General features: G+C 37.7%; 1 protein-coding gene across 8 annotated transcripts in view; it reads left to right on the top strand.

Moving 5' to 3' along the window:
• The window catches only part of LOC106129386 (neuropathy target esterase sws), a 46,542-nt gene that overhangs the window by 27,660 nt on the left and 4,087 nt on the right, over positions 1–14,795 (top strand). For 3 of the 8 annotated variants that reach the window (XM_060954653.1, XM_060954651.1, XM_060954657.1), the window contains exons 21-28: positions 616–735; positions 1,395–1,581; positions 6,244–6,360; positions 7,757–7,877; positions 8,306–8,396; positions 8,983–9,191; positions 9,561–9,705; positions 10,906–10,956. In XM_060954653.1, the coding sequence (XP_060810636.1) occupies positions 616–735; positions 1,395–1,581; positions 6,244–6,360; positions 7,757–7,877; positions 8,306–8,396; positions 8,983–9,191; positions 9,561–9,705; positions 10,906–10,956 (1,041 nt within the window). Of the gene's footprint in view, positions 1–615; positions 736–1,394; positions 1,582–6,243; positions 6,361–7,244; positions 7,362–7,756; positions 7,878–8,305; positions 8,397–8,982; positions 9,192–9,560; positions 9,706–10,905; positions 11,002–14,795 lie in introns of all 8 variants that reach the window. The other 5 variants (XM_060954658.1, XM_060954654.1, XM_060954652.1 and 2 more) reach the window with 4 other exon arrangements.

Genomic DNA, 14,795 nt, shown 5'->3' with positions numbered 1-14,795 from the left:
CCGCGCACGTGGGAATGATACGCGCCATACAGGTACTACGCGGCGGCCACTCTACTTGGCGCGGTGACCAGTGTCGCGGTCACAGCGGCCGCGCACGTGGGAATGATACGCGCCATACAGGTACTACGCGGCGGCCACTCTACTTGGCGCGGTGACCAGTGTCGCGGTCACAGCGGCCGCGCACGTGGGAATGATACGCGCCATACAGGTACTACGCGGCGGCCACTCTACTTGGCGCGGTGACCAGTGTCGCGGTCACAGCGGCCGCGCACGTGGGAATGATACGCGCCATACAGGTACTACGCGGCGGCCACTCTACTTGGCGCGGTGACTAAAACTCCGCGAACCAAACAGCCTTCCATTCCAATAATCGCAAGTATGCCGAAACTGCAGCTTCAAGACCGAAGTGCACAAAAAAAATTGTCCTCATTATGAGCTGCCGTGACTGGCATGAAACTCTTCGAATTTACTTCCATAAAAAATGTGGTCGAATTGAGTATCTCCTTACTAAGTACATTGGATGTTGGTTTGTTTCTTGTGATGTTTGTTCTCTCGTGTACCTACTTCCGATTACAAATCAATATCTCGAATATATATTTTTTAACTTTCTTTCAGGAGGCAGGCATACCAATAGACATGGTGGGTGGTGTTAGCATTGGAGCATTCATGGGGGCGCTGTGGTGTATGGAGAGGAACATCACTACGGTCACGCAGAAAGCTAGGGAATGGTCGCAGGTTTGTTTATTTTTGATACAAAATTAAGTAGCGAAGTGCCGCCCGCTACCTTGTTTTTTTTAGTAGAATACAATTAAAATTAAGGTAAAATATTGCATTGATATAATTTTGACATAGGAATCATCAATTCTTAGCATTTGTCTCAATTGCGGATTACGATACTAAAATGAAAATTGTAACTACACGAAAGGATTCTCGTCTTATCATAAATACATACATACATACATATGGACACGTCTCTACCCCTCGCGGCGTAGACAGAGCCGACAATCTTGAAAAGACTGACTTGAGGCCACGTTCGACTGTATCGCTTAGTGATAAAATTGAGATTCAAATAGTGACAGCCCATCGCCTAAAGAAGAATCCCAAGTTAAAAAGCCTATTCCCTAGACGTTTTTTACTACATCGTAAAAAATGAAGTGGTTCTATTCTTTTATTTATTTATATATTCATGTACATCAAGGAAAAAAATAAGAATATAACTTAAACTAAACATAAATTCAGTACTACTTATTTCTAGAGAAACAATTACTATTTTTTTCTTTTTTAATAGGGAAACCCTATTCGAGAATTAGATCATGGTCATTGAATGTGTTTCTAACGATATTTTCCCTCATCATAATGACATTTAAACATAAATGAGCAACACATGTTTCCAGAAAATGACACAATGGGGCAAACAACTTCTAGACCTGACATACCCGGCGACGTCAATGTTCTCCGGCCGCCATTTCAATGCGACCATTCACTCTACATTCGGCGACGTACACATTGAAGATCTATGGCTGCCATACTTTACGGTCACCACTGATATCAGTTCCAGTTGTATGAGAATACACCGACACGGTAAGTGAGATTCGTGTGAAGCTACGTCGATATAGTGATATATCAGAGGTGGTATGTTATTGTGGGATCCGTTTTTCGTGAGAAAGTGTACGATATTATCTCTTTTTAAGGCGGTAGGCACATTTAAATAACTTTATTTTTGACACAAAAGTTTTTGATTTTTTTTTTATAAATTATATAGAGTTTCCTTACGAATGATACAATATTTTCGCGGAAGAAACGCTACAGCCTTAAAAAGTATTTTAATAAATCATTCGTGTTAAATAACATAATGAAAGAACACATTTTTGTGGTTGTGGGTTAAATAATGGACTTAAGATTTATCGAGTTGCTATCACTTGATGTGGGACACCTGATAGCAAATTTGTACAGTAAGGTTAGTTTTAACAGAGCCCTAACTCCGAAATGATATCATATTTATTGTTGACTCTATTGCATCGTCGCGTCGTCTAAGTAATTTTACGATTGAATATTTTAGTTCAACATTACCATGTTCAGCCTTAAATTTTAATTGGTAAAATGTCGTAGTTTCAGAGTTAGAGTTCTGAAGTCACGTGTATCCATCGGCAGTAGAAGAAGCCAATCAAATTATCGTTTTAAGTATTTCAAATTACATTTTTAAAACGACGATGGTGTGAGCCAACACTCTCGTCTGTAAAATAAAATTGACTTTTTCTAAATATGATGTGTATTAAGGTTATTGGATATTTATCCCCGCAAATTGCTTCCATAAAAAGTTAATTGACTATGACATCATAAAATTTGTGCATTGTGGTTTAAATAGATTTGGCAACACACGCCGTACTTTTCGTTATATGTCCCTTGTGTGAAATAGCACATTAATTTTTTATTTAGAAGCCACGTTGCGCCATCTATGTGACAGTAGTTGTGATGTGGCGACATCTGTGTACAACGCCACAAAACTACTTAAACGCTGTCAAAAGCAACAAGTTTCTCACTAGATAATTGGTCAGACAGATGTCGCTGTTCAAGCTTTAGCAATTTGCGGGTATCACAAAATATTTCACGTTAACACAACACATTCATGGACAGGATTTTAAATGTGTTTATTATGTTAACCGCTTACTTTGCACTTTTACTAACCCAAAAGAGTTAATTAAAATAATTCCGTGTTGTGTTATATCCATGCTGTGGTCGGAAAATTTTAATGGAAGTATAGAAAAATGCATGGTAAATAGAATTATGTGGTGTTTAAGGCAGTGCAATATATTTAACTGGGTGATTCTAACACAAAATATCCAGTTATAATATGACATTCTCATCATTCTCCTTTTTTTCACAAAAAAAAAAATAAAACTTTCCGAGTTTCTTATATTTAAAATTATCCATTTAGTTGTTACCTTAGTTAGTCAAATGTGTCCAAAGGACCCATGGATCAAGTTTATTCCTGAAACTGTTCTAATTTCACATCGCCAAACATTTTGTAGACAAGGCGAAATTAAACATAAATATTTAAGAATCTCCTATTTAAATATGCACTTTGCCATTTTAACACCCAAAATATGACTTAAAATAAGTACATATTACAATATTTAATCTGTAGTTTTCCACCTCAGTCTGCCGACCAGATGTAAAGAGGTTTTTATACGATTTATTGTTACTTATCATGGCTTCACACGACATCGTTGAAGCTAGTTTTTTTTAAATTTATTTTATCTGCGGATTCGTCGATGCCATCATATGATTCAAATTTCTATGGTGACGGAGACTTTGTTAGGTTGGTACAATGCGTCTGGTATTTCTGTCGGAAATCTGTTGAATAGATACAGTAATTCTTGTCCTTTTGTGCGTTTGCACGTTTCAAATATTTTGATAATAAGGCGTGACCACGCCATATTATAAAAAATATTTAAAAAAACAGTATAATTCTGTTTCAGCATCTTAAAACAGTATAGAGGTTCAAGTAATCAATGGTCAATTTCTCTTTTCTATAAAAAAAATATATTCATGTCACTGGGTTGTGATATTTGCATCTTATTTTGTGTTACTAATAGCCTACGTAATCAAATTCACCGCTAAAATTCATAACAATAAATAAAAATCATAAGTTATGAGTTTATGATTATTTCTTCCGACGTGAGTGCCTTCGTCATTGTACCATGGTTAGGTTGAGACGTGATGTTAAGTTTTCAACAACACAATCTCATATCTCAGTTTTTTTTTAATTTAATTTTGTCCGCTACAGTGTTTTGTTTTTGACAACCACACTCACTTGCATTTATGTGTTTGATGTCCAAATTCCAATTGTATGTCCTGTTGATAAAATATATGTTTAATTTAGATATATGTTTTGGTGTCCTCACAGTATTGCTATAATGAAAAAAATAAAAGTATTATTTTTTAACTGTACGAATCCGACATTTGCTTCTGGGGTTGCCATTACGAAAAAAAATAATAATGAGAACGCTTGTGATTGGTTTACCGAATAACGCTATTTCTTTTGAGAATATATTCTTTAACGGTGCGTTTCACAATGTCGGGTTGGATGTGTTTTTTTTTTAATGAAATGGTTGTATGTATTGTGTATCATCAATAATATCATTTTCATGTATATGCATGAGTGTGGTTTTTAGTTCATCTCATTATATTCCTCTTTGTCATCCCGTCATTGTAGTTTGCCGTTTTTAGTTGAGAATGCTTCACTGATGTTGGTCGTATAGTTTTAAATTATATTTACGTGGTTATTAAAAAACATAAAAAATGCGTCACACACATATTATATTACGTGATTTCGTTTTATAAAAAAAATGATTGTAGCTATTTTGTTCACTAGCGCGAATTTGCTACAGTGGGTGTAGGTAATATAAATAATTTATTGAAATTAATTTCACATTTGAGGTATTGCTTAGAAAATTGAGAAGCAACACAGTTTGCGATTTTGATCAAACCTTTTCTGAGGAGGTAGATACATTTTTATATGATTACTACAATGTTATGATTTGTTTGACATAATAAGCACACGGATTCTCGCCGGAGTTAAAATTAAATTTCCGTTTTTCTCGACCTTCTTACGACGTAGGATTCACAAAAAATAAGTTTTTTCCAAGGATAAATTATAGTTGTGTGACTGCGAAGTGGTAACAAACATTTTGACGCATTTAAATTATAGGTGGGATTGGAATAATCCTAAAATCTGGGGTTCGGTCTTTAGGGTAATTACATTTAATTATTAGTTATAGGGAATTAATAATTAAAAATTATTACATTTAGATGGCTTGGTCATGTGGAGACGATGAATGAAAGCTTGCATGAATGTGGATGAAGCGAAGGAAATATGCAGAGATCGTGGCAAGTGGAAAGATGTAGACTCTGCCTATCCCTCCGGGAAAAAGGCGTGATTTTATGTATGTATGTATTTAATTATTAGTTATAGGATTCTGACAAATAGCACCGATAACGTGTTTCTCGTCGAATTGTCACTCTCTAGTCTCATAACTATCTCACAAGTACAACACATTTATGTAAGTTAGTAAGTAAATGCTTTATTGTTCACTAAAGGAGAACATTACAAATATAAAAACAGCAGTACAGTACAAAGGCACATGACAGATGACTTATGTGTAAGTAATAATGAATATTCGTTTGCTCTTCACAAAAATGTCCTTACTAACTAGTTAACAGTAATGTGTTTAATCTATAAATGACATGGAAGTCCTGCGAAGAGCCTAGTTCCTGAAAAAGGTCCAGGTGGACCTGTGTTACAGGTAACTAGACGCCTCCCTTGGCATTTTTGGTGTTAGGTATTACACATTAAGTTATATTTAGTTTAACAACCTATATTTTTCTACTAACACAATCGTAGATTCTATCCTATTACCATGTTGATATATTATATTATATGGGCTGTCAGGCTGATGTCCAGGGCGTATGTGATGTATGTGTGTTGGTGAGTGTACTAAGTATGGTGGTAGGTATAATTACGGTCGGAAATAGCATTTGTGTGGCGGGTAGCATTAGAAACTAAGTCTTTGTTTTGATCGGAATGGAAGACAAATATATAAATTAAAATTTGAAACACTATCTGTTAATCAATTTATCTACGTATTGATAAAAACACCACTTAAAATGCATCTGTGAAGCATTTCTTACAGAATCATTATTTCATCGGTAAATAATTACACATTTCATGTTTTAAACATTTAGTTTGTATCATCTTCGCTCTCAATACGGACGTTGAATCTCCCTTCTGTCCACTAGCATGCGATGCATGTCCAAAACTGTAGCAAGGACTGTTTATCACTGTATTCCACTCTCACTTGTTTTTATTATGGTATGGTGTCAATGATTCACAGGTAAAAAATGAACTGTGGCAAATTTTGGGTTGGTAAAATTTATTTTCATATCGCAGTGTTGAAATTACATGTTTAGAAATGTCTCGCTTTTCAATGTTCATACTTTCCTCTCCATGGAGTGTGTTTTCTTGTTTCGCATACACAAAATGTCATAAGACTTTCAGCAACCATTCATAAATAAAAAAAAAAATGAATATGTTGTATACATAATTTTTGTCTAATTTCGGCTCGAATCAATGGAAAATAACTGGCCGATAAGTATGTCTCGCGTATAAGACATTTAAAAAAAGTTAAAGACATTTAAAGTTTTGAATTAAGAACGTTAGTTAACGCATTACGCGCACCGCAGGTTCTCTATGGCGCTACATACGCGCTTCCATGTCCCTGAGCGGGTATATGCCGCCGCTGTGCGACCCCCTAGACGGCCACCTCCTATTGGACGGCGGTTACGTCAACAACCTGCCAGGTAAACCAATCACAATGCACTATTCTATGTGTGCGTCACGCGTACGCCGTAAACAACCAATCAGCAGTTGAGGGTAGATTTGAGTGTAAATGTTTTGATAATAGACTCGCACACTAATAAACACGCAAATATATCTTCCTACATTCTCTTCTTTGCTGCTTCTTTACACAAATCTAATAAAAAGGAGTAATTAGGGTTTATATTGTATTAAATATCACAAACTAATGAATCTGTTTGCATGTCCATAATATCAGTAGATGAACCTAAATTAGTAGATATTAGAGGATTATTTTTTTAAACGAGCATTTTTATTATGTTTTTTTGACAACTTTCAAAACATTTGTTCTATGCAGCCAAAAAGACTAAAAATTAGTTTTAGAAAATGACAAAAAAAGTCCAACTGTTTTTATTTCTGTTAATATTGACTAAGGGTTGAACCAAGTCGAAAAAACATTTGAGTCGAATAAGTTGTAACGAGTAATGAGATTAAAAAATAGCGGGTTGCACTCCGACAGTGCCGACAGAAATAAAAACTTGAATATTAAATAAAACAAATTATTTTGTGTATGCTGACATCGGAAGAAAATCTTACGAATTTTAGATCAGGTCACGTTTCCTGGCGCGAGTTAAACATTTTTAACCATCACAAATAGCGCACAACGCCGCTAAAGAAAATTCGATTTCAGTAAATTGTAGTGTTTTGTACATTAACTAGAAGTATCCCCAAAAGCATTAGCAGCATCAATCAAATAATTCTTCTCCTTCTATCGTGACCAAGAACTGAATCACAATCATTCAAAACATTTACACTCACAACGGTAAGTGATGGCAACCTGCGGAGCTCGAACCCTAGACCTCGGTTCTACGCTATCGCACCCCATCAGGTCGCCTGTGGCGCTACTGCAGGGCGTCAATGAGCATCGCCGGCATTTTCCCGCCAATTTGCGACCCGCAAGATGGCCACCTGCTGTTGGACGGGTGTTATGTTAATAATGTGCCAGGTATGTTATAACTCGCTGTAAAATATAGCTTGATTACTGTGGCAGTAGGATAGAACGATAACTTTAATGTAATTATTAAAAAAAAAATTGACATCTGTCACAGAGGTCAAGATTTATCTTACAGGTTTCAGTTCTATGATTACTGGATTACTTAGTTCTTGTCGGTATAAATGAAATAAAAATGTCATTTCCTAGGTTTTCGAGAAATTGAGACCATTTTTAAAAAGAAATTAGAGGACGTTACCTTTTTCCAGAAGCATTGCAACATTTTCAAAAATAGATTATAATTTGCTTCAAGTAATTTACTGCTAATCAGCCATTTTGAATTAAGAAATAAATATTAAAATTCACTCATAACTTTTTCTATTGCTACAATGACATTTCACACATTTCAGCTGATGTGATGAGATCGTTAGGCGCTAAACATATCCTGGCGATCGACGTTGGCTCCCAAGACGATGTGGACTTGACCAATTATGGTGACGACCTGTCCGGCTGGTGGCTCCTATGGAAAAGGTAAATCTGTTTCTGCCTAATCTTTCTATTGGTAAGCCCCTCCGTTATAGACATACGCATACATACATATAGTCACGTCTATATCCTTCGCGGGGTATACAGAGCCGACCAGGCCAGGTTCGGCAATTGGCTTAATGATAGGATTGAGATTAAAATAGTGACAGGTTGCTAGCCCATCGCCTAAAATAAGAATCACAAGTTTAAAAGCCTATCGCTTAGTCGCCTTCTACGACATCCATGGGAACGAGATGGAGTGGTCCTATTCTTTTTTTTCCGGGAACCACACGGCACGTCAGAGATAATAAGGCTTATTACCTTTTTCCCTATCCGTTCTTTTCATCTCTTAGAAAAAGATAGGAGATATCAACGTTCCATTACCATCGGAGCTACGATAATAATAATCGGTTACATAACGTTGTTTGTTTCAGATGGAACCCCTTCACGACTCCTGTCAAAGTACCCAATTTGCCTGATATACAGAGTCGACTGGCCTACGTGTCCTGTAATAGGCAGTTAGAGGTACGAACTTGACTATTTTTCTTATTTTCTCCTTTTTGTACTAGATACTTGTAGTCTAAGAGCGTCGATGGTCGAATCGGTAACGTGCCCGTTTGTATACTAACTGATGCTCTTACGGCGAGGGCAAACATCGTGAGGAAACCTCCACATTCAGGCAGCGGAATGTGTAATCATGATCGATCCAATACGGGTTAGGTTCCCCTGCAAAGGTGGCGGAGGACAGACGTGTTTCGTTTTGTTTAAAAACCTGAATCACCCAATCCAGGGTCCATGGTCAAAGGCATACCCCGGGGTTCTCTCCAGAGTGGTGAGGATGCAACGGGAACTTAAGCCAGGAGGAAGAAGACATGTAGTCAAATGTATAACAAGACTTCGCCCTCCTGCTGGGAATTTTGGAAAGGAGCTCGGAGTTTGCTTTATGACCACGATGTTGTAATGGGTAACTAAGGTAAATACGAAGTGACTTCCATGACCTGCAACCGTCATAATCTAACCTTTATGAAGTCCCTTTGAAAGTAACCTCGCTCGAATTATGGTAGTGCCTTTATTTTTTTTTTAATTGAAGTCTAATATAAATTATTCGCAGGAAGTGAAAAACTCGGACTATTGCGAGTACATCCGCCCGCCAATCGACGCGTACAAGACTTTACAATTCGGCTCGTTCGACGAGATACGTGAAGTTGGCTACAGACACGGCGCTGCCTACTTCGAGGGGCAACGTCGCGGCGGCGGCGGGGGCGTCAGTGGCGCCGCTACTGAGGGAAGGAAACCTGACGCTCAGCCGTCATTGACTGAGTGAGTAGACTGACTTTGTTGAACCTTACTGAAGTTAGGTACGGGTCATTCGAGAAGATACCTAAAGTACAGTTACGGCGTCGGATATTTCTAGGAACAACGTCGGGACAGTTGGCGGGAGGTCAGTGACCGAGTGAGTGAACGAAAGTTAAACCAATCTGATTTGGTACCATTCAAAGCATATCATGCTTAAGAGTTAGTAAAATGCGAGAAATGTGTGTTTCTCAGAGCTTAGTGCAAATACTGCGTGATAAAAATCTGAGAGCACGATCATCTGATTCCACCGAGAAATCTTGTTCAAGCTATGTTTCTCACTTATGTGGCGAGTCTTATATTAATTTTTATGAATTTAATGTAATGCCTTCACAGTTACACATTCACGGACCTAGCTCAGATGGTCTGTTCGGTCCGCACCGGTCACGATATGGACGATTCTCCTTCATCTTCCGACTATGAGGAGGACCAGAGACACTTCGAGGGGTACGCCTCGGAGCCCAGTGCTGGGATACTAGAGGTTAGTTAATGAGTCAATGAAATAATAAAAAAAAAATAACTTTTTCCTTAGGATGGAGAGCTGGTAGTTAGAAAGACAGGCTTATTTTTTACCTTATAAATTATAAGAAATGCTACTGACTGACTGACTGAGCAGCCAAAGTACGAGTAGTTACTAAGGGAGCTAAAATTATCACTATCTTCTTCCTCCTGGCTTTCAGTCCCGGTTGCATCCTCACCACTCAGGAGCCCGGGGTACGCCTTCTACCATGGACCCTAGATTGGGTGAGTCAGGTTTTTACACGAAGCGACTCCCATCTGACCTCCGCAACCTTTGCAGGGGATACTTACCCGTATTGGATTTGGCTTCCAGTTACCTGAAGGTGCAGTTTTCCTCACGATGTTTTCTCTTACCGTAAGATGAACTAGTGATGATCTTACGGTAAAGAAAACATAGTTGACCAGAGTTTAAATTCTCCCCGGAATGGAGATATACGTTTTTGTTTTGTTTCACGCGATCGTGTCGCGACTATTTTGCAAACTGGACTTTTCTGACTTCAGTAATCCTTAATTTTTATCTACACTTTTAATGGCCATTTTCTGTTGTCTATGCGAAGTAGTTTCGCTCGTGCTTTGTCAGTTTGTCACAAATAGCATGTAACATTCGCGAGTCTTTTTACCTTGTATATATATTATCGTGATGATTTCATTGAGTGATATTTGGCTTTGACCTATGTATATATAGTTTGTAGTTTATTATGGTAGTACTGCAGTGAGGTTTTGGTAGATTAAAGATGTACGCTATTCCGCTTTTTTAAGGGTATTAGTAGGTTTTAAGGGTAATATATCATAATAATTTACATCTATGATCTCAAGAAAATTTTATATAAAAAAAAAGAAGCAAAAATTTCTATGCTTTTGGAAAACTTCATCAAATCATTCAAAAATGGAACTGAAATTACGTTTGTATTAATACAAACAATAATTCTTGATTTCTTGAAAACCATAAAAGAAAGCGTATCTTGTGAACTATCCTTTAAAGAAAAGTAAAACTTTACAAGCAGATTGTGTTTACATACATATAATCACGTCTATATCCCTTGCGGTTTAGCCAGAGCCCCAACCGTCTTAAAAAAGACTGATAGGCCACTTTCAACCGTTTGGCATATAACAGAATACAAGTAGATAGTATTGGTGATTTTTAGCATGTGTTGGTTTATAGATGTCTTCCAGCGTTGAGGACGGCGCGGCGTGGATCAGCGACACAGAACTGGTGCGGAACACGTACTGAGTGCACGAGTAGTTTGGGTTTCTCACGGTTTTTTTTTTCTAATTTTTTTTTTTTTTGGTTGTGCCGTCTTTGGGTGGAGGGTTTTTATTAACTGATCTGTGAGTTTAGAATGATTTTCTATTAGGTATGCATCTCAGTTTTGGATACGTTAGTGTGAGAGTGGTTAATTAAGGTGTTAAACATATGAATTAATTAATCAGTTTTATTATTATGCGAGTTGCGAGATGACTGACGCGTAAACACGCATTGGCACCTTATTTAACTGTTACGAATATTCAAATGAGTTCGGTTTTACTATTAGATAAGGTCGTATGGCCTTTGTGTTTATCTACTAAATTATATAAATTAATAAGTTGACATAAAAAGCAACCAACCATGTTCAATCCATATTGAGTCACGAAATGATCTCATCGAAAATTCGCAATACAGGAATGAGAAAATGGTTCATGGCATCATATTTACATTTTGAAAATGAATAAGAAAACACCATTTTTATTTAATTTTGTAATATATCTAAATCTAATGGTTTCTTAAAATTTTTTAGATACCAATTTTGTTTTTTACATAGCCCACAGATCAGTTAATAAATATAAAAATTAAACAAAATTTTAAGGGCGAACTGCATGCTCCGTGGTTTCCACAATACTTTAACATTATTCACAAAATTATCGTTTCTAACACCAGATGTCGTTGTCTATAGGCTTAACATTAAACTATTTATTTAATTTCTTGCCTCACTTTTAAGAGCTTGGGTGGTTTAAATATTCGACACTTCTTTCCACAAAAAAAAAAACCAACTGTTATTTTGTTTAATTCTTTCTTGCTTCATTTTAAAAGGCTTTGGTGGTTTAAATGTTCGACACTTCTTTCCACAAAAAAAAAACAAACTGTTATACGACTTAGCAATGTACAATCAACATTTAACAACATAAATAAATATAACCTATTATCTTGTCTTAATGTTCTACCGGCTAAACAGATTTTTATGGTGATTAAGATAGTTGAACTCATAACTAACATAAGAGGAAGAATTCGTGAGTAACAGCTGGTTATTATCTTTACTTTAATTTCAGTTGTTATTTAGTCTTAAGTTTGATGTGTGTCAGAATGGCGGGTGTACCTCACGGATTTTAATATCTGTTTTGGATTAAAAACGTGCCTGATGTGTACTTCAGTGTACCTATCCTAAAAATCTGTGTACCTCCTTTTATGTAAAGATTTTTAATAAAATAGGTACACCCGCGGTCCTGACGTCAGGACCGCGGGTGTACTTCTAGTTAGCATATGTAGGTAAGTTAACTGTATTTGTAGATTTGGTACCTCTTGTGTACCTGCAGAAACAAATATTAAATAAATAAAAAATATTAAGGGTGCTGAGAAAATGTAAAAAAACATTTTTTTTTCATGTTAAAATTTTTATTCTTAGGAATCATATCATTGATCTGAAAATATTAAAGTAATTAGGAGTAATTGACTGATAAGACAATTTAAAACATTGTCAAGTAATGTATACCTTTGTGTGATTATTAATCTGTGTGTTATGTAAGACATATAATCTTTATATAATAATAATCTAACTGCCGTGTGGTTCCCGGCACCATTACAAAAGAATAGGACCACTCCATCTCTTTCCCACGGATGTCGTAAGAGCCGACTAAGGGATAGACTTGGGATTCCTCTTTAATGTAAATCCCTGCCAATCTAAGGTCTGCCGCGCCGATGGATGCATGGCTAGGGGCGAGCCTAGTCTCGAGCGTGCCACTTCCGCCATGGGGTTGGGCGACCCCCAGGTAATGGCTAGCCTTACCCTGGCATGCGGGGCTCTGCTGGGGCGGACAAAATTTTTCCCTAGCGTCTCGTGGGAATCGCATGGATGCAAATTTTTTGAAAGAGCACCTAGATGGCGGCGATGGTGTCCGCACCCCATCACGTCTCGTTCCCGGCGGGAGCGGTATGCGGTCTGCTGAAAGCCGCTTTGCGACGATGAATGTAAGAGGAGGAATGAAGGATAAGATTGAGGAAGTATGCCAGATGATGGATGAAAGACGTTTGGATGTGTTGTGCGTGAATGAAACGAAGCGGAAAGGATGCGACGCGACGCAGCACGGCCCTTACACGGCGTATTGGTCTGGAATTTCCAGTACCAGCCGAGGCTGTCAAGGGGTCGGTCTAATTCTTTCTGCACGAATGGCTGAGTGCGTGAATGAGTATGAGTGTGTCAGCCCTCGTCTTCTATGGATTAGGCTGAAAGTTGGAATCACTCGGATCTTCGTTCTAGGTGTTTATGCACCTTGGGATGTGGGTTCGAGGGGTACAACATCAGCAAAAAGCGAAAACGAGGAGTTCTGGAATAGTGTAAGAGAAGTATTGAAAGTTACCAAGCCAAATGAGAAGATTATTATGTTAGGTGATTTTAATGGATGGGTGGGTGTAAAGCGTGATGGATATGAAAAGGTGCTTGGTGCGTTTGGTGACGAAAAGGTGAATGATAATGGAAGAAGTGTATTAGAAATTTGTCTAGAGTGGGATCTTTTTGTGTCGAACTCAATGTTTCAACATAAAGAGATCCACACCTACACAAGAGTGGAAGGTATTTTAAAAAGTATGATAGACTTTGTGATTGTAGATGAAAGATTGAAGAACAAAGTGCTGGATACCCGTGCATATCGCGGTGCTGGCATTGACTCGGACCATTTACTGGTGATATCCCGGATAAGGGGTATCTTCAATCGCTGGCGGCACAGGGTAAGGGAGCAAACCAGCGCTTTGGAAAGAGTAAAAGTAGAAAATTTGCAAGATATGGATGTAGGTAAGAAGTATATTAATAGACTGAAGGATGAATTTGGAGATTTAGAGGAAATGAGCGATATTGAAGATGGATGGAAGGAATTTAAAGAAAGAATTGTGAGAGTAGCTGTTGAAGTGTGTGGTGTAAGTAGAAGAAGGAAAGGAAAAAATCACAAAAATGCGTGGATGAGTAAAGATGTGCAAGAACTTGTGCGATTAAAGAAGAAAGCATGGCTGGATTTGTTAGCAGCAAAAGCTAACTTAAGAATGCAAGAGGTTATAGATGAAGATGTGAATGAAGCACGTAAGGAATATAAGAAAATGAAAGATTTGGTTAAGAAAGCTGTGATTAGAAAGAAAGAAGAGTATAAAGAGGATTTTGATAAAAGGCTATCAGAAGACTTTCAGTCAAATCTGAAAGTATTCTGGAAATCCGTAAGGTCAGCCCGAGGAAATACTATAACCAGAGAGCTGACTAGGATCAGATGCCAGGATGGTAGCGTTGTGAAAGGAGAAGAATGTGTACTAAAGATATGGAAGGACTATTTTGAAAGTTTATTTGAAAAAAAGGAAGGAAATAAGAAAGATTTCTGCTATAGCGAAGAAAAAGAGAATGAGATGGAAGGCGAAATTGAAATGTTCGAAATTGTGGAAGCACTTAAGAGTATGAAAGCGGGAAAGGCTGCTGGGTGTGATAGAGTGTCGGTCGAGATGCTTAAAGCAGGAAAAGGCGTAGTAGCTAGTCAGTTGTACTGCCTTTTCAATTTGTGTTGGAGAAGCGGCCGAGTACCAAAAGATTGGTGTAAGGCTGTTATCGTGCCACTTTACAAAGGAAAAGGGTCACAGCTGGACTGCAAAAATTATCGTGGTATAAGCCTGCTTAGCGTCGTCGGCAAATTGTATGCTAAGGTATTGATTAATAGAGTCAGGAATGAAACTGATGACAAAATATGGGATGCTCAAGCGGGATTTCGAAAGGGAATGGGATGTACTGATCAGGTCTTTTCCTTGCGGTGCATAGCCGAAAAGTTTTT

Source organism: Amyelois transitella, chromosome 4 (assembly GCF_032362555.1).
Source record: "Amyelois transitella isolate CPQ chromosome 4, ilAmyTran1.1, whole genome shotgun sequence".
Lineage (NCBI taxonomy): Eukaryota > Metazoa > Arthropoda > Insecta > Lepidoptera > Pyralidae > Amyelois > Amyelois transitella.
The sequence above is the reverse complement of the archived record's forward strand: the minus strand, read 5'-3'. Positions and strand labels throughout refer to the sequence as shown.